Source organism: Tauraco erythrolophus, chromosome 13, assembly GCF_009769465.1.
Source record: "Tauraco erythrolophus isolate bTauEry1 chromosome 13, bTauEry1.pri, whole genome shotgun sequence".
Classification (NCBI taxonomy): Eukaryota; Metazoa; Chordata; class Aves; order Musophagiformes; family Musophagidae; genus Tauraco; species Tauraco erythrolophus.
In genome coordinates, this window is record NC_141477.1 from 20,275,151 (window position 1) to 20,297,260 (window position 22,110).

Genomic DNA, 22,110 nt, shown 5'->3' on the forward strand with positions numbered 1-22,110 from the left:
TCATGGGACTTGCCAGGCAGAATAGGCATCAGGAAGGGCTGTAGTTGCTGCCCTGGCAGTTAACTCGGCTCTTTCTTGTCTTAGTCTGGGCAGTGACTGGAAAAGCAATGCTGGGGGTATGCCTCATGAATTATTTTGGAACTGCTGCTGCCTGTCTGCAGCTTTTTCCTGCTGTTCCTTGTTTAGGCAGGGAGTAGGCTGAATACAGAGATACTGTGCTAGTATCTCCATCTCAGAGAGTGTGAAAAGCGTCTGGTGCTCAGGAAGTCCCGGATTTCCTATGCATTTGCAAAAGACCAGTTGCAGAGCAGAGGCCACAGTGTTTGTTGTTTTTCAGAGTGAGCCTTTCTGTTTTCCAGCACCCTGACAGCATATAAATTACGTTTGGAAAACTGTTTTGAAATTGTAATACCTTTTTCCCCCTCAAGTGACTTTTAAATTCCCAGCAGTTTGTGACAGGCCGTGGTTGTAGACAGTTTATTCTTTACTTTGAGTCTTACGTAAAGTAAACTGAAGCAGTACTGATACTATTTTTGTGCCCTTGTGATGCAAAAGTGGTTCAGAAAAAAATGGCTGAAAGCTATACAAAATACAGTATTATACTACTACTTTCCAGGCTTATTCGTTGCTTAGGACTTGCTGTTGCATTTTGACAAACGTAATTCTTCTTTTAAGGGACTTCTTCCAAATTCCTGAAGCTTTACTTTGAAGCTGTACATTTATGGAGTTAGACAGGAGTCGAAACCTTCATCAAACTGTTTTAAGCTGTGAAAGACAAACGATCAGCAAAATTCCAACTATTTAGCAGCTTTCGTCACGAACAGGATTAACACAAATGGGCAGTCCAGGCTTTCTAGGAATCCAGAGCTTGTTGTAGAAAGCAGTCTTCCTTTAGGAAATTATTTAAGTGTGTATCTAAAGAGAGGCTTTTGTCCTGATTATTGTATTTAACAGTGGCTTTATTGAAATTCAAGCCAAAAGAATTTTCTTAAATCTCTCGCTAGCTTTTATTGAAGAGATACTACATAAAATGTGTGAAAACATTGTGTTTTATTTCCATCTATGAAAATAATGTCACATCTCTTTTCTAAGGTTGCAGATGCATATGCTGAATGGGGCCCTCTTGGCATTGCTGTTTCCTGTTGTTAATACACGCCTGGTGAGTGTACTGTATTTTTCCTCCTCCTTTTTTTGTTTATTTCTAAAAGGTTTGCTTTGGAAAGATGTTAGACCTTTGTTTTGTTTGGCCTTTTAAAGTTCACTTTACCAGACTGTAGATTCCTGGTACAGGTCACTACAATGGAGCCAAAATACCAATCTTGGATTTTTTTGTATTTATAAATCAGTGTGGAAAGCTAACACTGCTGTATTCTAAGTGTAGAAAAAACCTGCTTTGTCAGTTCCATCCTAGCCTTTAAATGGAGGGAAAACTTTAATGGCTTTGGAAGAGGCTGTCATAGGTTAGTGTAGTGGCCTCCAGTCAAAATTCAGTTTCAGGCTTTTCAGGCTGTATGTAAATGTACGATTCCTTAGGCATGCAAAATGCCAAATGGGGGTGGTGACTGTCACCCCCTCTCCCCCAAGATCAGGCACAGCAGGTTTCTTTTTTCCATCCAAGTTTTCAAATCTGCTATAAAACTTGTATCTCCTGGAAAAAAATTAGCCTGTTGGTGTCCCTGGTAATATTCTTACACCTATCAAGAACTAATGGTAAGAGAAGATCTCCTGAGTCTAAGCCATATGCAATATTTGTAAGGATTATTTTTAACAGCTGTTATGCATGCGTACGTAGGGGTGTATGTATGTCTGTATGCATATATGCCTACGTGCTTGTTCATTTTGACTTCTTTGCAAAAATCTGTTATTGCACTTATTTAAATGTCTGTTCTAAAATAGAGTTCACTTAAATTTATCCACTTACGTGTTTATGGTGTCTGGATAAAGCACTCATATCTGTATCCGTATAGCATGTGAATTAATGATATTCTTGACAAAATCATTGCGGACTTCAGACTTGAGTACAAATCTTGACTGTTTTAATAAGGTTAAGTATAAAAATCTGTATCTGTATTGAACTTTATGGATGATGCACTGTGTTGATTGGCCACACTGGTAGCTAGGAGACCTGAAAACTGACAGTTTTATTGTCAGCTTGGGAATGCTTTCTTTTTTCGCCTCTTTAAGACTATAAAATTTTGCACTGAGACACAGTTTGGTTACTAGAGAGAGGATAAGACATCTGTAGGCTTTTACATGTTAAAAATAATCTTCCATAAAGCGCGACACACACATGCTCAGGAGGTTGGTTCATATTTTTCAGATTTCAATGGGTTTAATAGTATAATAACCCTGGAGTCCTTTCAAGATCTATATTGCCTTTCCTCATCTGGTGACTACATATATTCTTTTCTATACTATAACAGCTTATGTGCAGTTTGAAATTATGTTTTATTAAAACTTGATACTGCTGAAGGGACATCAAATGAATAAAATAAGTGTTTTTTCTTTTTATTTTGTATTTCAAACTATCTAGTTTTTAAGTAAAAAATATATATGTATTCATATATATAAAATATATAACAGCATAACAAAAGTATTTTCCTGGGTAACATTTTAAGGATAAAATGTTGAAATATTTAATAAATCATTAGCTCATAATTTCTCTGCCATTATCATAGATCTCATTCCTATTAGGGCAGTGGTGATTAAACAGGAAAAATACAGACTACTTACATAAAATTATCTCCTTAATTAGGGATAGAGGAGCCAAAGGATAATGTCCAAGAGCAAATATTTTTGGAATAAATACAAGTTAGGATATTTTTGGCCTAACAGCTGCTTGCTAGGCTGTTCTGTTTTCAGTGTTTCTTCTGGCACAAGATAACGTGGGTGATGTTTTATAGCACTGCTGCTTTGACCCAGATTCTCTCGTAGTAGACATATATTCTGCTCTGCAACTGTCATCGTAATTGTTTACATGGACATTGTCCTGAAAGCAATAAATGCCTCTCAAAACTTAGTGGGAAATTCAAAAAATCACAATGATTTTGTCTGTGCCGTCTGCTCTGGTTTGTAGTATCTAAGTGAAAAACTTTTGATTCAGCCAAGAATTGTTGTGTCTCTATGCCTCGACTTTTTAATTTCCATTTTATAATATTTTAAGATATATTTTGGTTTGTACATGTTTCATACAACAATTTTGTATACTTAGTTAAGTCTGTAAACAGTTGGAATATCTAATGTGTGGCACAAAGAGCATGAAAAATTGGGCACCTAACCCAACTCTTAATTTCGAAGTGAGGAGGAAGATGATGTCTGGGGCGGAGACTTCCAAGGTCAGTGGAAATTGGAAAGCAGAAAGCTGTTGCCTCCCATCGCTTTGAGAGATTGCACCAAAGTGATGTACTGCTGTGAGCACCAAAATGCCTCGCTGTTACCTTTCACTGTGTAAAATGTGTTTTATCCTTGTGAGTTATTTGATATACACCTGGATGTTGTCTTGTTGTAGGTAGTTTTCATTGTCTTCAGCTGATGTTTCCCTAAACCTCTCTCTTCCGTGTTATTAGTTATCTTCCAGGCAGCAGGTGATTACTGTTGAGCTGCAGTCTCTTTTTGGAGAAACCTGTTAATTTAGCAAGTTCAGCAGTAGGTGTGTACATTCTAGCTAGTAAGTTGTGTATCATTATGGAGATGAAAGCAGTGAGATGCAGGATAAAATATTAGATGTACATATCAATAATCTGAAAGGGGCAAGAGGGAGATGATACAGAATGAAAGATAATCATTACTTCACCAGCTGATGGATATTTGTTTAGAAACTAATGGGTGGCAGGATTTTGGTTCCAAGTGTTGACCAGTTCAAAGTAATTTCCACAACGCCTCTTACAGTGTTTTGTGCCAGTCTGTTAGGGTCATGTATTTTTGCTACCAATTATGTTAACATTCTTAATGTAACATTCTTTTTGTATATATGTAAGTATTCTTTTTGTATATATGATCCAATACTACATTATCCTGAGAAAGAAGTTTTTTGGAAGCTTCTAGCATAATTTGGCACTTTCCATTGTCTTGTAATGTATATGTTAAAATTTTTTTAGAACCTCAGTCATTTCAAAACTATTCTTAAATACTAATCTGTTGCCAGTGGAGATGGAGAGTTGAGATATTAATCGAAACTACAGTAGAAAGTTTCTACCTTCTGTCGTTTTACCCTTTCAGTGACACTATACTAGTTAAAAATCTTATTGGACTGTAATGGGTACCTGGAAGAGTGTTCCAAAAAAAACCCGTAGCCTGAAGGATGAGGTCAGACTGTTCTGTTCTTGCCAAGAAAATATTTTCCTGCCTTGGCATGATGTTGAAGTGCCAGCAATTAACAGTCTTGAGCAACAGATTCACCCACTTGTATTTATTTGGCAACTAAATATTCCTGTTATTTGCTACAATATTTACGATGTGCTGATGGAGTTAAATTTTGTGCGTTGGAATAGTCATTTGATAAAGACAAAACAGTGTATTTCTTATTTAGTTAATGTTTTTGTGAGTTATTATTACCCTTTTAGAAATAAAAGGGTATTTTAATTTTCTATTATAATTTCATTCCTTTCTCATGATGCAAATCATTCTTGGTCAGCATTAACAATTCACATGGAAAACAGGGTAATCTTTTATGACCTTTAAGTAAATAGAGAAGATGATGCTAAGGGAATGGAATTGTTAGGTTCCCAAGTGGAAGCCTAGAAAGGTATAAGAGGATATACAGGAGTAGAAAGATTTCTTTTTACTCTGTATTTGTATTATATGAAATATAGTTTAGGTCCTGATAACCTAGCTATGTGAGTAAATTCATTTGTCTGTCTCAAAGACTCCAAGTGTTTGGAGAGTAACTGTTTTTGATTGAACTTTCATATTGCATTAATCAAATTTTAAAGCAAACTCTTTCCACTGGTTTGAAAGTGGGTTTTTTTTGTAAGCTGATGTCCTGAAACTGTTGATATAGATAAAGTGAAAAACAGGACATGTCCCAGAGGTGTTGGACTTGCTGTCCCTGCTCACTCAGCTGAGATGGGGCAGTTTTAATGTTTGCAGAAGCTGCTGTGTTCTATTATTAGAACTATTTGGCTTGAGAGGTACACGTTCTAAATCTGTTTTAGGAACAGAATCATACTCTGAGCCGTATAGACAGTGCACTCTGTCGTACCACGATCATGGCCTGCTGCAGTTCTGGTGACTGTTCAGGTGATAATTCCCTGAACTAAATAGTTTGCCTGAAATGCCTGTGCCAACACAGCCAGTTGGAATAGATTATGGTAGCACGTTACACCATATCTAAGTTGGCTTAATCTAACTGGCAGAAGGAAAAATAAGGGAACAGTTGCTCATTGGGGGCTGCTGAGAGAGAGCGCTTTGGTTTTTGGTAGGTGCTAAAGCCAAAGTTCCTGCATCTCTTGGCAGTTACCTGTGCTATGTGCATTAAAATGGTATGGGCGTGTAAGTGCAGCCTGCAACCACGCTTTTATTTTGTAATGTAAACCTACCTCTGCCAACAGTGATAAGTAGTCTTAATATTATCTCTAGAGGAACTGGAAATATACTATGTCTGAAATGGGTATTATTTATCTCATATGATTCCTGGTTTTGGATGCGACTCTACAAATGCTTGATTGTGTCCATTGTGTTGTTAACAGGAGATGGTTTGTATAATCAAATTGAGTGACGAGAAGACAGTGGTGCCTTTTTATGAGACGCAATAAACATCAAATATAGTGCTAGTCAAATACTCAAAACACTGGTAAAAGTCAAAACAAATGCGTTCAGTTGAGATCAGCAGTGCACTGAACAATGCCTTTTCCTCATTTTCTTGGTGAGCATCATCCTCTGTAGTGGCAGGCCAAATGTTGTGGTTTAACCCCAGCTGGCAACTAAGCTCCACGCAGCTGCTCGCTCACTTCCCACCAGTGGGATGGGAGAGACAACCGGAAGGGTAAAAGTGAGAAAACTCGTGGGATCAGATAAAGACAGTTTAACAGGGAAAGCAAAAGCTGCACACGCAAACAAAGCAAACCAAGGAATTCCTTCCCATGGGCAGGCAGGTGTTCAGCCATCTCCAGGAAAGCAGGGCTCTGTCACGTGTAACGGTGACTTGGGAAGGCAAACACCGTCACTCGGAACATCCTCCTCCTCAGAGTGAAGAGTGATGCTCTTCTGTGAACTCATGAGTTACACAGCTCGTGCATGCTAATGCTGCCTTTGGGAGCAGGTACGGATCCTGGTTCTTTCCCCCTGTATATATGCCCCATTCTGACAGGATTAATTGAAAATGAGAACTAGATAAAATAGATTGATAAAACTGATCGATTAATGATACTTTAAAGGAACTATAATTCCCTGCACTGACTGGATTGTGTAGAACAGCTGCGAGGGTGGATACTGGTTGAGACGCCTACTTGAAACAGAGATTGTTTATTGGGACTCGTCCACATATGTTCGTATCAATTACAGACAAGCAGGTGAGTGGCAGGAAACTGGAATGAAACACTCTGCCTCTGAAATATAATGAAAAGGAATTGTTGCAAATAAAATCTGGGGTGCTGCTTTCAACCGGCATGCAGATGGGTGACAGCTCTACTACTTTATTTCAAGGGGTTTTGCTGTTAACATTACTGCCAATAATAATTTTTTTTCCACAGTCCACTCTTTCTCAGTATTAAAATACATGGGAATGTCTTTCTGATCTATGCTAGATCTATAAGATGATGCCTGAGTTGCAGAACTGCCCAAGTAATGTAACAATAACTTGAGCATGGGTTAAGTTCTTGGTTGGTTGACAGTTTGGATATATGCTGGAGAAATGAGTCCTGGTAAGACTGGAAATAGTCTGTTTTCCAAATGCCACTTGTGTGTGGGTTTTGTTTTCTTCTAAGTCTTTGTGTCCATTTTTAGACCATTCTTCTAAGCTTCTCTGGCAGCTGTTTCTTCTTTGCCAAGTAATTAATTTGCTATCGCATCCTAAATATGCTGGGACTTGAATTCCTTCTATTCTTTTTTCTGCCATACTCTGCAATCTTTGTAAAGGGTGATGGAGGGAGATCTCTTGCACAGTACATACAGTGCTTGAGCTGTTGTTGGAAATATAAGGCCAAGATGTAAATAATGAACAGAGGAAGGAGCACTACTTTCAGAAAACAGAGCAAAGTGGTAACCTCCTACCCCACTGGAGACCAACTGCCGTGTCTCTGAGTGGGTTTAAACTCGCACTGTGTGCCATACACTTTTGGGGCAAACTCTCATCTGAATATCTGACTTTTGAACTCAACTTTAGAAATATCTCTAAGACAGCAGTAAAGCTTAGCACAGTCAATGGAAAGACCTACTTGTTTCCTTAGGGCAGTGGCAGGTTTAGGTTAGGACATCGGGTACGTGCTCAGAGGACTGCTGTCGATGGTTGTGACTCTTCATGCTCAGAGATGCAAGGGTGAGCTCTAATCCTTCGAAATACACTTTCTCCTTTCCACAGTCTCGCAAACCATGTAAGCAGCTGCTAGGAGTTTAGCTAGACTAGTACAACTGTACATAACTCACCTGTTCCTAGGGTGGAGGTCTACTGCTGGCTCACTATTCCTGGTACTTTCCAGAGGGCCTTTAGCATGTGTCCAGGGAATGTGGCACTGCTCAATCTGCATCATACCAGGCTGATGGGGGGCTGGAAGCACACATGGCTGCTTTGAGCCAAACTCTTCCTGGAGGAACAAAACACTTTTATTTTCTAACAGAAGCTTCATTAAAAATGTAAAAAGTGAATAGTCTGAGTATTTCTTTTCAGAGTACTTTGTTAGCGTGTTTTGATCTTCTATGTTAGTGGAATTGTGTATGTCAGTATTAGCGTGGTGTGTTTTGAAACATACATGATTTTACCTCAGTGTTAAAACCTAGGAATGGATGAAGCATATTGTTTCGCCACAGACAAGAATCATTAAGGAGAAAAACTTACTTATTGTCTTGAGTAACAGAGTAGCCTGTCCTCTGTATTCATTTAAGCTGTTAAGGGAGCCTAGAAAATAAGTTAGAAGAAAAAATAGGTAGTTTGTCCTTTTGTCTTGTGCCATTAGTTGTTTTAAGATCCTGAATAAGGGAAACAAGATGAAATGCAGGAAGAGTGATGCTGGTAGCTGGTAAGGGAGATAGGAGTTTAGTACAAAAAAAATAAATTGACAATTAATATACAGAGTTCACATGAGTCTGTCTTGATAACAAATATCCAGTGGTTCTGAATCTCTCTGGGGACAGGTGTGGTCAAAGAAATGTACTGTGACCACCACTGGTTTGTTACTAGGGAAATACTGACGGCTCTTTGGAGGGGCTGCTGGGTTTGCACAGTGACAGGAGAGGACAAGTCTCTTGGGGTTGAAGAAGAGGATCCGCTTTGGAGATTGTTGGAGTCTGGGTTTAAATACATGTGGTCTTTGCTGATGCTTGTGGTCAAATATTATTAGAGGGACCAACTCAATATTTTGACTTACTTTGTTCTGTGAGTAAGTGTTGCTTTGATTTTTTTAATTTCTCAAACTTTACCACTTGCTGGAGTGCTTGTTTGTTTTCACAAAAAGGTTCTTTAAATCCTGGATCAATGGGTGAACCCTCGTACCTTGTCTTCACTTGCAGTTTCTCTGTGCATATAAAAGGTACCTGTCTGCTATCTGTGGGTGGATGTTTTATTGATAAAACAATTTATAGACGAGACCTTTAGAGCTAGGTGAGTCAGTTGCTCAGTGCAACTTTACAGTTCATCTTGTGTTTGTTCTTTTTCTGTTTGCTGTAGCCTGGCTGTACAACTTGAGCGCTTGGTTGTACAGAAATTCTGCTTTTGCAGCTCTATACCAGGAAATGCACTTGCATAATTAGCCAGGCTTCAGAACAAGCAATCTTTTATAGTGAAAAAAAGATGTTTTGTTTTACAGGAAAAAAAATATTGTCAACACTACTGCAGCAAAACAACTGTTGCTGTGTTGGCCACAGTGTCCTGAGCGTAGTGTTTGTGTAACTGCCGCTCACAACGCGGCGAGTGTGGAAGCTCTTACGAAACCACAGATACTAAATAGAGAATGCTCCTTGGCAGGAGTGAGGGCCTCACCTTGTGGTGTTTGTATCGGGAGCTATTGTTTCTGAAGTGTGCCTCTTCCAGCTGGGAGAGGGAACAGCTTTTTCTCCAGCTAGGAAAACTGCTTTACCTCTTTCCAGGTAATTTTAATTCCCTCACTTTGTCCTCTATGTCTTTCAACAAGAGACAGCAGAAAAGTTTCAGATTCAAGAAGCCTCACAATTTCCATGAAGTTCTTACTTTTGCATACCATTATCTTGCTTGTGTTTGTGTTTTGATATAGAATACTTGGAATAAAATAATCCAGTGGATTTTTGGAAGATTTTTTTTTTAGCTTAGTCTCATGAGGGTTGGCTGAACATCTTGGAAGTTGCAATCACGACACTGATGGTGTTCAGCTGGAGTATGCCAGGACTAGCAAAATCCAGCTGTTGGTTTTAGCATCTTTTACATTCAAAACAGGATATAAGAATTGCTGTTGAATTTAAAAGATGGCTATATTAATTAACCAGCTGCTTATTGACTGCTGTTTAGGAAGAAAACTAAACTCGATTTCATCCTCTCTTTACTTCTGTTGATGTAGAAATTTTTGTAATGTTTCTGTTTCAATGCTGTGACTTAAGTGTCTCAGAACAATAATAGAAAAGGAAAGCTTTTTCCTTTCTTTTTTTTTTTTCCCCAACAGACATGCCATGATGGTAGGACTTGCATCTGGATTCACTTTAGCCTGTAGAATGATAGAATGAGTCTGCATTTGAACCAAAGCTGATGGCTTTGTGTTACTCCCGTGAGATTTCATACTTGTCTGGTGGTATTGTCCAGTTTTGTCTTCTGAAAAATAACGGAAAAGTGTGTCTTTTCAGCTTTGTAAGTGATCTGCAGCAAGAATTGAATTCTGAATTTTGAATCTGAATCTTTCCTACTACTGTACAGCTTCAAATGTGTTGCTTTAACAAATAAAAAAAGGCAAAGGCATTTACAGATGGGAATAACTTTCAAATACAGTGCATCACCTTTTCTAACTGATAAAGAGCTAGAATTAGTTCGGTCTGGATTAAGGGGCTCAAATTAAACTCAGAGTTGTGGTTCAAGTTATTTTTAGTACAGTATTATTTTAGCACAGTCTGTCTCACTTCTCCTCTAAGAAGTAATGTGAATTCAACTAAGCACACAAATGACATTGTAATTTCCCAAAAGTTGTCAGCAGGTGAGAAATACCTGTTTTACTACTAACTGGTAACTTGTTTACATACATTCTTCTGCAGCTTCTCTTTAAAACTAATTAATATTGATTATTTTGTAATTTATTTTATTTTATGTTTGGTGAAGCTTAGCATGCAAATTGCTATAAATCAGGTCTTTTGATTTTTGCACAGGCCTTCTCTGCAATTACTTTTATATATTTTTTAATATATTTTTATATATAAAAGACCTAATTTGTAGAGTTCTATCACTCAAAAGGTAGCAATTATCTTTTCTTTCCAAATAGGCTACTGTCATATGGGTGTGTATAGTTTCTGGTTTGATTACTTTAGGGTTTTGCATTGTTACTGGTAATTTATGCTAACTAAAAAAAGGGAAAAGAGTAATCTTATGTTACTCCTTTGTTGTGCTTCTGGCTAATTTTGAGAATTGTCTCCTTGAAGTGCTGTATTGTGTTTGTGGCAAGGAGAATGGAGTGGGTACAGCTGGCTGCACTTTCCAAGCACTGACCATTAATCTCTTCGTTAACGTGGATAGGTGATAAAATAACTGAACTTGAAGGGATTGTCAGGGGTCATAAGCAGAATGGTTCATTGTAACTTGGTTAGTGATGAAAAAGATTTACAAATTTTTCCTTGTTCCACAGCTTCCATTTGAAATGGAAATTTATTACATCCAGCATTTGATGCTTTATGTTGTGCCCATCTATCTGCTGCGGAAAGGAGGTAGGTTGGCAATTTACTCTATCTGTATTGAATTGGTCCTATGCAATGAAAAAACAGTGCTTAATGGTTTCCACAGGCTTTACTCTCACTCTTTTTTACCAATGTTCTCCATGTTTTTACTTAATAGTTTCTGGTGTTATGTTGGAGTTGTAACCTGGGTAACAAAGACTTGTGTCAGGCACTGGAATGGGAATTAAAAAAAGGTCTTTTGCCCAAAGGGATATCAAGAATGTACTTGCATAATGTGCACAGTCTTCTTGAGTAGCATCTCTGTCACCTTGCGATGTTCTAAGTTGTTGTTGGGATGTATTTTTAAGACTTTTGCCTTCTTGGATGTCTCTTGAGAAGTACTGCAACTTGAAATGAGCTGAAGAAAAAGCTATATCCCCGTGTAAATATTAGTCGGCTAGTTAGATAAATTCCTGAAATTCTGAAGCTCTAATGAAATGTATTAGTGAAATGAGCTAGTTTGTTATCTCTTCTGACAAGATTACTATCTTGCAATCACTTCCACCATAATAACTAGTTCAGTAAATCTGGGAATCCCAGATTGTTCCACGGGACAGTGATTTTTCTCGGGGTCGCTGGGCAGAAGGGAACACAGTGTGTATTCATCTGGTGTGATGCTCTGCCCCCTCTAGTGTTCACATGCCTCCACCTGCATTTTCTAGCAGAGCTGAATTGTTTCAGCCAGGAAATAAAAGATGATAATTTATGGTCCAGATGTTCAGTAGCCTTTAATGAAAACCCCGAGGATGTGATGTGAAGCACAGGGATACAATTTGGCAAATGCTCAGAACAAGCATAGTCAGCCTCTTCTGGTCAATCTTTCGTATTTTATACCAGCAGTCACTTACAATTCTTCACACTTATTTCACTAGAGGTTTGTAACCTTCTTGCTTTTCCACTGCTGAGTGAAACTAAATAAAAATGATTCAAAAGAAAAAGTGAAGTGTCATACTTCAAAAGATCATTCTGATTTTTTTTCTTACCAGAGAAATATGCCACCCGCATTTAATTTTAATCCATCTTTGATGTCTTAGAATTCTGGCAAATTATGCTACAATGCAGTATAGTCGTAGAAGTTACACAAACTGGTAATCATTGCAGAAGGGGGGTGGGAGTGTAAACAGCGTGTAGTACACTGTAGGCAATGATAAACCAAGCTCTTATGATGTCATTAAATCATTTCTTTTGATGACCTTGAGGTTCACAGATAACGTCATTGTAAGACACATATTTCTTTTGCTTTATAGTTTGGCCCTGGATGTCACTTATCACTTGATTTGTTCCTTTGATTTTTGTTTTTGTTGTTGTGTGGTTTGGTTTGTTTTTTTGTTTGTTTTCCAGTAAAGGTTTTCTGGGTTTTTCAACATCTGTTTTCTGGGGCTGATAGGACTGTACGTGCAGTTTGAAAGGCTCTGTGGTGTGCAGTTGTCACCCTAGTGCAGTTTTCTAAATTTTTGCCCTTCATTAACTTACAGGTGTTTGCTGCCATCTAATGTTGACACGATAGCAGTGAAATTTCTAAGAGAACTTAGTTGACTAAAATAAATCAATTGGGATTGCCCTGGGCTGTGTAGCTAATAACTGCTCCGTTTCTTACGCAGTTGGCTGCTGATCACCCGACTGACTGTAACACTTTGTCAGCAAAACCCCCCTTGGACTTTTGTAGTAGTTACGGCTAGTGCCACAGGAGACCTGATGTATGATTTTTTGATGGAAAATTAGTCAACCTAAAACCTTTTGTTAATGTTTTGTCATTTCACTAGCACCTTTGTTTAAAGTACTTTCTGAGTAGATCACAGCCTTTATTCTAACTATGTCTTGTGAAAATTGCTTTTTCATCTGCGGTGTTGATCAGCATGCAGCTTTATTTCTGTATTTTAAACAGAAATTTCCATCAGTGAATCTATAGATTATGATCCGGAGTAATTGAGGGCAGTAAAACTGGAAAAATGAAAAGGAATGGATTTTATATGGAAAAATATGCTGCTTCAGTTTCATTGGGAATCTGCCAATATTGCTGATGACCTTAATAGGATCTCAATCATAATATTAACATTTCCCAAAGGAGGGTTGAGCAGAACACCTGCAGCAGAGTTGATTCAAGGCTCATTTTATACAGAACTGCATGTCCAAGTTTGTTGATGTGCTAATCAAGTATCACACCAGTCATACACACACATTCAATTTCTTGTTGAAGTGTTTCCTTTTTGAAAGGAACCTGGGTGGCATTAATCAAGGGCTGTAATAATTCAGGTTTTTTCTCTCCCTGCTGTTCATTACAGCAGTGCAGACAGGTCGTGTTGCACTGGCAGCATCACCTTCATGTCCCCCACCATTGAAGTGCGGAGGCTTTTCCGTGCTTAGGATCCAATTGATGAAAGAGCTGTTCAGAACTCAGGCTTCAGTTCCCCACTTGCACAGGAAACTCACTGAAGCTCACGGATATATTGCCTCTTGGGGATTAAGACCTCTCTTTTCTTCTTCCCTTTCCCTCCCTCTGTACTGACTGAATATAAATTTCCATGCTTCCCTTTCTAGCATATTTTATTTGCAAGTGCACATATGTGTGTATACATACACATGCGTGCCAGGCTAGATGAAATAAATGCTTTTGCACTGTGGCTCAGATCTTTCTCGGCTGCAATAAGAGGCTCTCATGCAAAATAGATGTAGTGCAGATGGAAAAGGCCAGCATACAAGATTCCTAACTCAAGATAGTTCTTACATGAAGTATAGCTGCAGTTGGCAGGTCCTTTGTTGAGTGATCTCACCTTGTATCACCTGTGAACCCTGCCAGAAATTACAGTATGCATCTGGGCAGGATACAGCATTCCTGAAATAGTTGGATAGGCTGAACTGGAGCTGTAGATCACTGTTTTCTTGTGTCCTTAGGAGGTGAGACCCTTGCTTCCCTGTCAAAAAAGTATGAATGCTTTTGTAGCTTCTGGATTGGTTTACTGTTGCATCAGATTAGTGCTAGGATTTGCAAAAGGGAGGTGCAATGAATGAATTGTCAAGGTGGAAGGAAGAAGATGGGAACCACAGCAGTGCAGATTTAGACCATGGAACCTACCCCTTCATTGAAAAACTCCTCACACCACTTTCCTCTACAACTAAGCTGGTCTTCTGAAGCATATGAGTGTGCTCAGATAATTAAATTATACTTTACTCTACTGGGATACAGATGCTGATAGAAGGTTTAGGGAGATGGCAGTTGAGGAAGTGTGACGTCTCAAACTGCCACAATTTCAACCGGACCTTCTAAGATTAAGGCATTAGAGACCTTTAGTGGTGTTCAGGATAACTTAGTTTTTCTAACTATAGACTCTTAACGTAACAAAAAAAAAAAAAATCTAGTTTACACTGTACCAGCCTTAGAGACTCACAGTTCTTGACTGTCTTGGTCCTTAATCTAGTTTGGCCAGATTTCCAGATGGATTTGACAAGATTAGATGTACACCTTATTTCAGAGCATTAAATCATACTGAAGTTTAATCAAAGTGGAATTGTTATTTCCTGAGTGCTGTGAGCAAATGATATAATTCCACAACAGTTTGAAATAAGGGTTAATTTATAGCAGCTCTCCAGCAGTGGAGTTCAGGAGATAACCTTTCTTGTGTTTTGAGATATCCAGCATTATTTAGTTGACTTAATAAGTTAAGGAAGTAGAAAAGGGTGTTGGTGTTGAGGTTTCTTTGGCATTTGGTCAATTTAAGGAGCAATGTGGTGTACAAACAGCTGTACCTGAAGCTCTAGGATATCATGTATGCTTAATCGGATGCCTTTGTATTGGTGTGACTGAATGGTTGTGTTTCTGACCCTCCTCCCTGCAGGAGGAGATGGCCTTCACCATCCACTCTGTCAAAATGGCTATGCAAATTCTTAAAAAATCTACATTTAAAATGCAGATTGTCCACAGTGTGGAGAGAGTAAATTGATTTGGTTGTATATTATTTTTTGGAGGAGCGAGGAGTGTGGAGGAATTTTCTTTTGAAGCCAAAACTGACAGTGATGGCCTTGCAAATTCTGGACAGTCCTGTGGTCTGGCCCCATGTATTTTAAGAGCTGATTCACTGTGGTACAGCCGTGCACAACAGGACAGATATATACACCCTAAAGAATTAAGTGGGCGAGTTTTTTGCTGGGAGTAGAGTCAGAATTTTCAGCTTGTAAGGCAAGTGCTGTATCTTTATAAGCAATAAAGAAACTCTCTTTCTGACTCAAGTCATAAAGCCTTTTTCTTTTTTGATTTAAGTGTCTTCCAAAGTGGTACCAGAAGAGATGAAGTTCTATGGCTTTGGCAGAAAGTCAGAAGTTGATTTTTTTTTTTTTCTTCTTTTTTCCCCTTGCACGGTGCGTGCCTCTGTCGCACTTCGGATAGATGGACAGCAGCTCTGCATAGCCAGCTTCCTTAAGGGCAGTGCAGCGTTCCTTACCTAAGAAGCTGGGCTGAGTTGTAAGATGTAGAACATGGATACCAAGTACAGGCAAAAGGATCATTTTTCCTGTGGTTGTAATCTAGGAAAGTGCAATTAAAGCAATTGTGGATCTAAACTTGTGCTTTCCACTGGCTGTTGGGACTTGCTGTATGTTACTTACCTGTATTTAACTGCATCTTTCCTTAGCTTTTACATGAGTTATAAAGCAGGCTTTATTATATACCTTAGTAGTAATCCTGGGAAAAAATCACTATATATTTGAATATAGTTAAGTAGCCATAAATCTAGTTCATCTCCATCCTCAGTGCAGTGCTTGATAATGTGCAGCACAGCTCTTTCACTGAAACTCTTAATTACTTGGAGACCTGACAACTCTCATGTGCTATTCTCCTGCCGGCAGCTTCCACGTTCCTACTCCAGCTTTTCTCTGCCTCCTGAATCCCATGCATTAGACAGAAATAAACGCCTGGTTTGCTGTCCAGCTGTGCTGGTCCTATGGCACCTTGAGCAGCAGGGTAGCATGGCACTGTTCAGCCACAGCTGCTGCTCTGGCTGCAGGCTCATGCTGCAGTCTCTCTGCAGCTTGATCATTTCAGGATGGTCTTGTTTGGTTTAAGAGAGCTGGAGAGGAAGAGGGGGGGCACATGTCTCTGTCCTGTGACTCTCTGAGCTTTGTGCACTGGGCAGTTACAGTTCCTTTGGAACTATGGTGGCCTGTTACAAAACACTTAAAACTAAATAAGGAAGCTAATGTGGCATCCTCTGAGTGGGCCCGAGGTCTGTTAAAGACATCTCTCTCTCTATGAGATAGAGTTGTTTAGGAGGATGTGTACCAGTATATGGAAGAACTACTACTGTATGAAAGAAGAGGAAAAACTGCTGCTGCTTCTTTATGGAATATAAAAAATGGTTCCTGACAAGAGCAGGTAATACAAGCCCCCTGTCTGAGCTGATTCTGATGAGAAGAGCTGGCATTGAGGGGAAATAAAAATCTGGCATAAGGTAGTGTTTTGAAATCTACACGTAGGTTCAGAACAGCTGTAGGGGAAACAGTGGATTTCAGGCTTATCCTCTTCAGAACATTTTTCCTGTTTTCCTCTGGAAAGGAAGTTTGGTCTCTAGGCTAGCTCAACAGGCCACACTACTAGAATTTAACCCTTTGATCAAGGGAAATAAAATGGAAATAAATTTGCCCTCACATTTTTATAAGCTTGAAAATGAAGGAATTGTAATAGTTGCTCTGAGTTTTGGATTAAGCAGGTCTACCAGTAATTGTGAGACCACTGAAGGAGAGTGTGCTGGGCTGGAAAACTGGTAAAGCTCTATCAAATGTAGTGGGAATGAAAGCAAGACATTAATTAGGAAAAAGATTCTTTTAACACCCTACTAAATTAAAAAATTGTACTGTGTTTAGGTTCTAATTCTCTAATTCAAACAGAGGAATAATTTTATCCTGTGTTGTGTTTTCACAGAAATATAAAAGGCATATCACTTTCTATTAAGTTGTGTTCAAATTTTTACAAGCCTGTTTTGAGAACTTTAAATAATAGTTTGAAAGAACACTAGAACTAGCACAAGTCTTTGTGGGGGGGAAGCAGTGTAAAAGAAATTGAATCTCTTTGTTGATATTTAGATTTTTTTAAAGCCATGCTTCAATTTCCTAGATGGCAGAATTAACCACTTAGCATGTTCATGATCAACAAATCATGCAGAAGCAGATGATGAACCTCAAACTTTTCAATCTATATGAAATCCTTCTCATCAATGCTATTGAAATAATGAAGTTTAATTTGAAATGAAATATCCACTGCCATCCTATTTCAACACAAGAGCAAATATGCAGCCTACTTGGAAGACTGTGATTTGGAACAGTCTCAACTGTTTGGGGCATGAGCATTTTTGAGAATGAGATTAGAGCCAGGTTGGCAGTTGGATTAAATTTTTGAAAGTGCTTAACATGTCAGAATTGTCCGCGATCCTTAGTGCATAGAGAGTGAAATCAGTGCTACCCATTGAAATCAATTTCCTGTGTAAGCAGCAAGTAGCTTTTGCCAAAGCCAACACAGGCCATTCAAACCACCACTCAGCTGGGTCTCGGTTTTCCTGTTTGTTATGTTGCTGTTAACAGACTGTTGTACAGAAAATAGATCGCACTGCTCTGTTAAATAGTCATTTGTTGAATAGCGGGACCGTAGAGTAATAAAATCCATAGTGATGCTTACCTAATGAGAAATGTACAGAAAATATCCCAGGTATGAATTTAAAATTAGTTTCCCAAAGCACACTTTGGAATTCAGAGCTCTCTGAAATGATTTTGTGCGGAGGTCACGGTTTCCTTTCTGTCCCTTGATGTCCAAATAATGATAGTGCTGAAAAATAACACTATTATTTTCAGGATTGCAAAGTCTAGCAAGGAGGGATTTTTCTATTATATAGCAAGATCAAAAGTCTGTAGAGGGTGAGAGTTGCTAATGTATTTTTCAAAGTTGTGCAACTGAGAGAGGTGTAGCAGTGTGAAATTCTGTGCTGAAGGAACCTGAACAGCTCTCCTAAGTGACTTTTAAAATATGATTCCCTGACTAGACGGAAGCTGGATGTGAGAAGCTTGGATTCAAAGCCAAATTATGCCCTGACTATGTTTGTCATCTTGCACAATTTCCGTAGTGTTTTAATGACTGCTTTCTCCCTCCAGTCTTGCTTCATCACTGGGTTTACTTGTCTTGTTTTAGTGTTTCTATACTACCTGCACTGTAAGTCACCCAAATACCAAGGTCTCTGGGTTCTGGCTTTTCTGAGGGTTTATCTCTTCAGACTAGTACCATCTGTTCTCAGGCTTTGTCGAATCCTTTTGAAATGAGACAGGGCACTGCCAGCCAGGCAAGTTCATGTGAAACCAAATTTGGTAGACCACTATTTTGCCAGTTCCTGGGAGCTGTTTTAGATACCTTATTTAAATTTTATTTTGTGTTTTGCATCTAGGTTAAACATGCAGTTTTAACTGCAAAGACAATACAAAAAAACTTTGCAAGTCAAACAGTATTTTCTTTACTCTACAGCTGAGGCGGCAGCACAAAGAGTTTCTGTATAGCTTGACCAGGTCACTTAAAGTCGGTGCAGCCAAAAATAGAGCCGTGGTCTCTTGAACTCTGACACCAAGGCTAGTTGCTTCTGTTGCTCTCTGTAATGAAAAACCATATTCAAGGTGGTGTCATGTGTCTGGTGTTTTCAGGCAGTGCAGTTTAATGAATATCACTGCTATTTAAGTAGGGTCTCCTGTACTGGTTTCTAAATAGGATACCAGCTCTCAGATCATGCTTGCTAAGTATGTACAAAGAAGTACACTGTTGTGAATTTTTTTCCCTTTACCTGTGGAGCACTCCACTTCGTTATTCGTGTAGAGTTCACTCTCACCTTTGGATTTTGCTTATAGTTTAGACACTTTTTCTGACCTTTGCCTACCCACTGGATAAGAAATGTTGTAAACTGCCTTCTGCTCTCGCAGCAGCTTCCCTGCTCATGTTGATCACGGTTGCACCAAGCCACAGCTTGCGTACTAAAACATGGCGTGCAGTTGTGTCTTGGGTGATTACACTAATATTGTTGCTCATTAAAGTCAGTGAGTGATATATGGGATGCATATCTGCTGCTGTCATTCAAGCATATACAGTCAGCTCCTCACTCTGTTGACTAGCAACAGCGAAGCTGTGTTATTTTGAGTGGACAATGAGCAGATGTACAGTTTTAGACAAAGTGTAGGTAATTTTGAGTTTTTAACATTCACAAAATGATACTTCAATTAGATTATTTCAGGTAGCTACTGCAAAATCGATCTGAACTGGCGTGATGGGTATAGACTATGGAAGAAAATGATGCAGAAAAGAATTGTAAAAGGGCAACAGGGATTGAGAAAGCAGTCCTCTAGGGATTTTAAACCTGAGACGGGATGCACCATTGTATGGCGGTGTGGTAAAGCCAAGTAACAGCAGTTATTTGCCTTTATCTACATATGACACCAAACATATGGATACTTACAGCAGCTTTAGTCTGGTCGGTTCTGTCACAGCTACCTGCCCATGTGTAGCTATTTGAGTTCCCAGTAGCCTCGTGCAGTGTATGCCAAAGTCTGCTGAATCTTCCTGGTAATTCCTGAATGTGGCAGCTAGCAAAGGCTGATGTGAATACTGCACACTCTGCTGTAAGCCATCCTTTGAGTACTGGATACACATGCCAATAATTCTTATTAGATAATGGATCGGAGAGCAGACAAAGGCAGATAATAAATGCTAGTGTATTTTTCTAATCGTCTGAAACTCTCCAACTTCTTGTAGCAGCTGAGCAGCACGACCTTGTGCATCTTTTTCTTTTGCATTCCTAGGTTAAGTTATTAAGGAAAATAATATTTTCCCCGTATCTTACACTGAAATTTTCATGTCTGCTAGTAAAAGTATTGAGAAATCCATAAACTGTTTTCGTTCTCACCGTATAATGTTTGAATATTTAATTCGACAAAATAGTCTTCTCTCTAAATGTCCTTTTATTAGATCCGATTTCCTTGGTACGTTCTAGCTCACGTGACATTGTGTTTCATCAGTAAACAGTTTCAGGAGGAGAGAGAAAGGTGAACCCAGAAATAATGTGATATCTGCTACTTCATTTGAAGGGAAAAAATATTTTACAATATCTGTGATATCTGATTATAAAATTGTTTGTAGTTATGTATCTGAAAAGATCTCCACAGCAGTTTTCATTTAAAAACACAGTCAGTCATTAATAGATAGACTACTTTATACAGCTTTTCTGTTCCTAGGCATTATTGGTGCAAGTTACTTTTTAACAGTTATTAAACAATCATAAAATTAGGAAATGGCAATTAGGCTGTGCTCCAAAACATGTGCTGTGCAGGAACTGCCACTACCCAGGTTACTTCTGTGCATGCTGAAGTGGCAGCCCCCGTAAGAAGCAGGTGTTTAAGTATAAATAATCTGATTTTTGAGGATTCATTTTATACCATTACTGTATTTAAAAATCATTTAGTACTTCTGTGGTAGAAGGAAGAAAAAGATAAAAAAATCACTAGTAGTGGTGAAAAATAGGCAAGCTTAATGAGGTAACATACTGTACATTTTCCTGCTGGACCAGCAGGAAGGAAGAAACTGGTCAGGATACTCCAGATATAAAATAAGGCTCTCGAATATTAATTACTGTAATGGTATTGAGTAGGTTATCAGCTAAAACCAGATGCCCTAACATCCACAGAGGAGAAGAGAGGATTATCATGAGTGATTGATGGACACAGCAATTCAGCCGAATACTAATGTATTCCTTTCTTTTCAAGGTATCTACACTCCAGAACCACTCTGCAATTTCTGGTGGGCTCTTTTATCCACGGGGTTTATGTTTGTATATCATTTTAGCATCTTGCAGATTCTGGGATTGGTAAGTAAATACAGGTTAATAAATGGATAGTTTGCAAGTACATTCAAAGTGAAAACACTGACAAGTTTTTCAAAGTGTCCAGATACATATGGATAAGACTACTTGCATGCAGATTTTTAATTGCATGTTCTAATGGACATTTGTATCTCATATCTCACAAGTATCAGTAAAATATTTCATAAATTGGTTATGTACCTGCATAAATCCATCTATTAAATGCACAACTGAATTTGGATCGGCTTTCCTTCTTGTGTTGAACAAAGGATTGTCACCTAAACACTTTTGATTATTATGGTAATTTCAAAATTACCATTTTAGGTGTCTGAATCAGTGCAACACAAAATTATTATTAATTTATAAATTTGTTGTCACTTTCTCAGGTTACGGAAGTGAATTTGAACAACATGTTGTGCCCAGCCATCTCAGATCCTTTTTATGGGCCCTGGTATCGAATCTGGGCATGTGGACATCAGACTGTCATGACCATGACTCATGGGAAGCTTGTAATCCTACTGTTTTACAGTGCTGTCCCCATCTTTAAATGTAGCGTGGACTTGCTTAGACTCCCAGCTAAGAAAATATACTGAAGTTTCTCCCCAAGGAGCAGTGCGTACAGGAAGCAGAGATATTTATACTGGAAAACAAAGAGGAGGGATGAGAGGACAATGTGTTTATACTTCTCCCCACAGTTTGCCTCAAAACACCTCCATAATCAAGTGAGGTTTTTTTAACTGCTGTTTCTCACTGCCTATTGCCAATGGCAAAATTAGTGGCCTTACTCTGGAAAAGGTTCGTGTTTTATACGTTTTGTGCAGATTACAGTAGAATCTTGCTAAGCCACCGTCTAAAATGAAGCCAGGATCTGTCCACATTCCAGCGAAGAGTGGCAGTGCTACCTCGTTTTGACTTGTTTTTCATTAAAGTACACTTACATCATAGGATAGGAAATAAAGCTGAATTACAACACTCCACTGATGTGAACAGAACTCATCTTGAAGTGCATCATCGTCCTGGCTTAACTCTCTTGAGTTGAATGTTGCAAAAAGGTCACAGTGAAATGATGTACGCTTAATCTCCCAGTCCTAAGTGTAAACCAGTGAGATTCTACTGTATTTTCTTTAAGCTGGTTGACAATGGTGGGGAACAATAACTCATTCAAAAATCTGTTGGTTTTTCTTTTTTTCTTTCTTTTTTTTTTTTT

General features: G+C 38.7%; 1 protein-coding gene across 1 annotated transcript in view; it reads left to right on the forward strand.

The window, feature by feature from the left end:
* Positions 1 to 21,670, forward strand: part of TMEM164 (transmembrane protein 164) — a 38,886-nt gene extending 17,216 nt beyond the window's left edge. Inside the window, exons 3-6 of the mRNA XM_009991362.2 lie at positions 1,093 to 1,159; positions 10,947 to 11,025; positions 20,809 to 20,909; positions 21,290 to 21,670. Of these exons, the coding sequence (XP_009989664.2) occupies positions 1,093 to 1,159; positions 10,947 to 11,025; positions 20,809 to 20,909; positions 21,290 to 21,496 (454 nt within the window). The 3' untranslated portion in view covers positions 21,497 to 21,670. The remainder of the gene's footprint in view (positions 1 to 1,092; positions 1,160 to 10,946; positions 11,026 to 20,808; positions 20,910 to 21,289) is intronic.
* Positions 21,671 to 22,110: the final 440 nt, after the last annotated feature.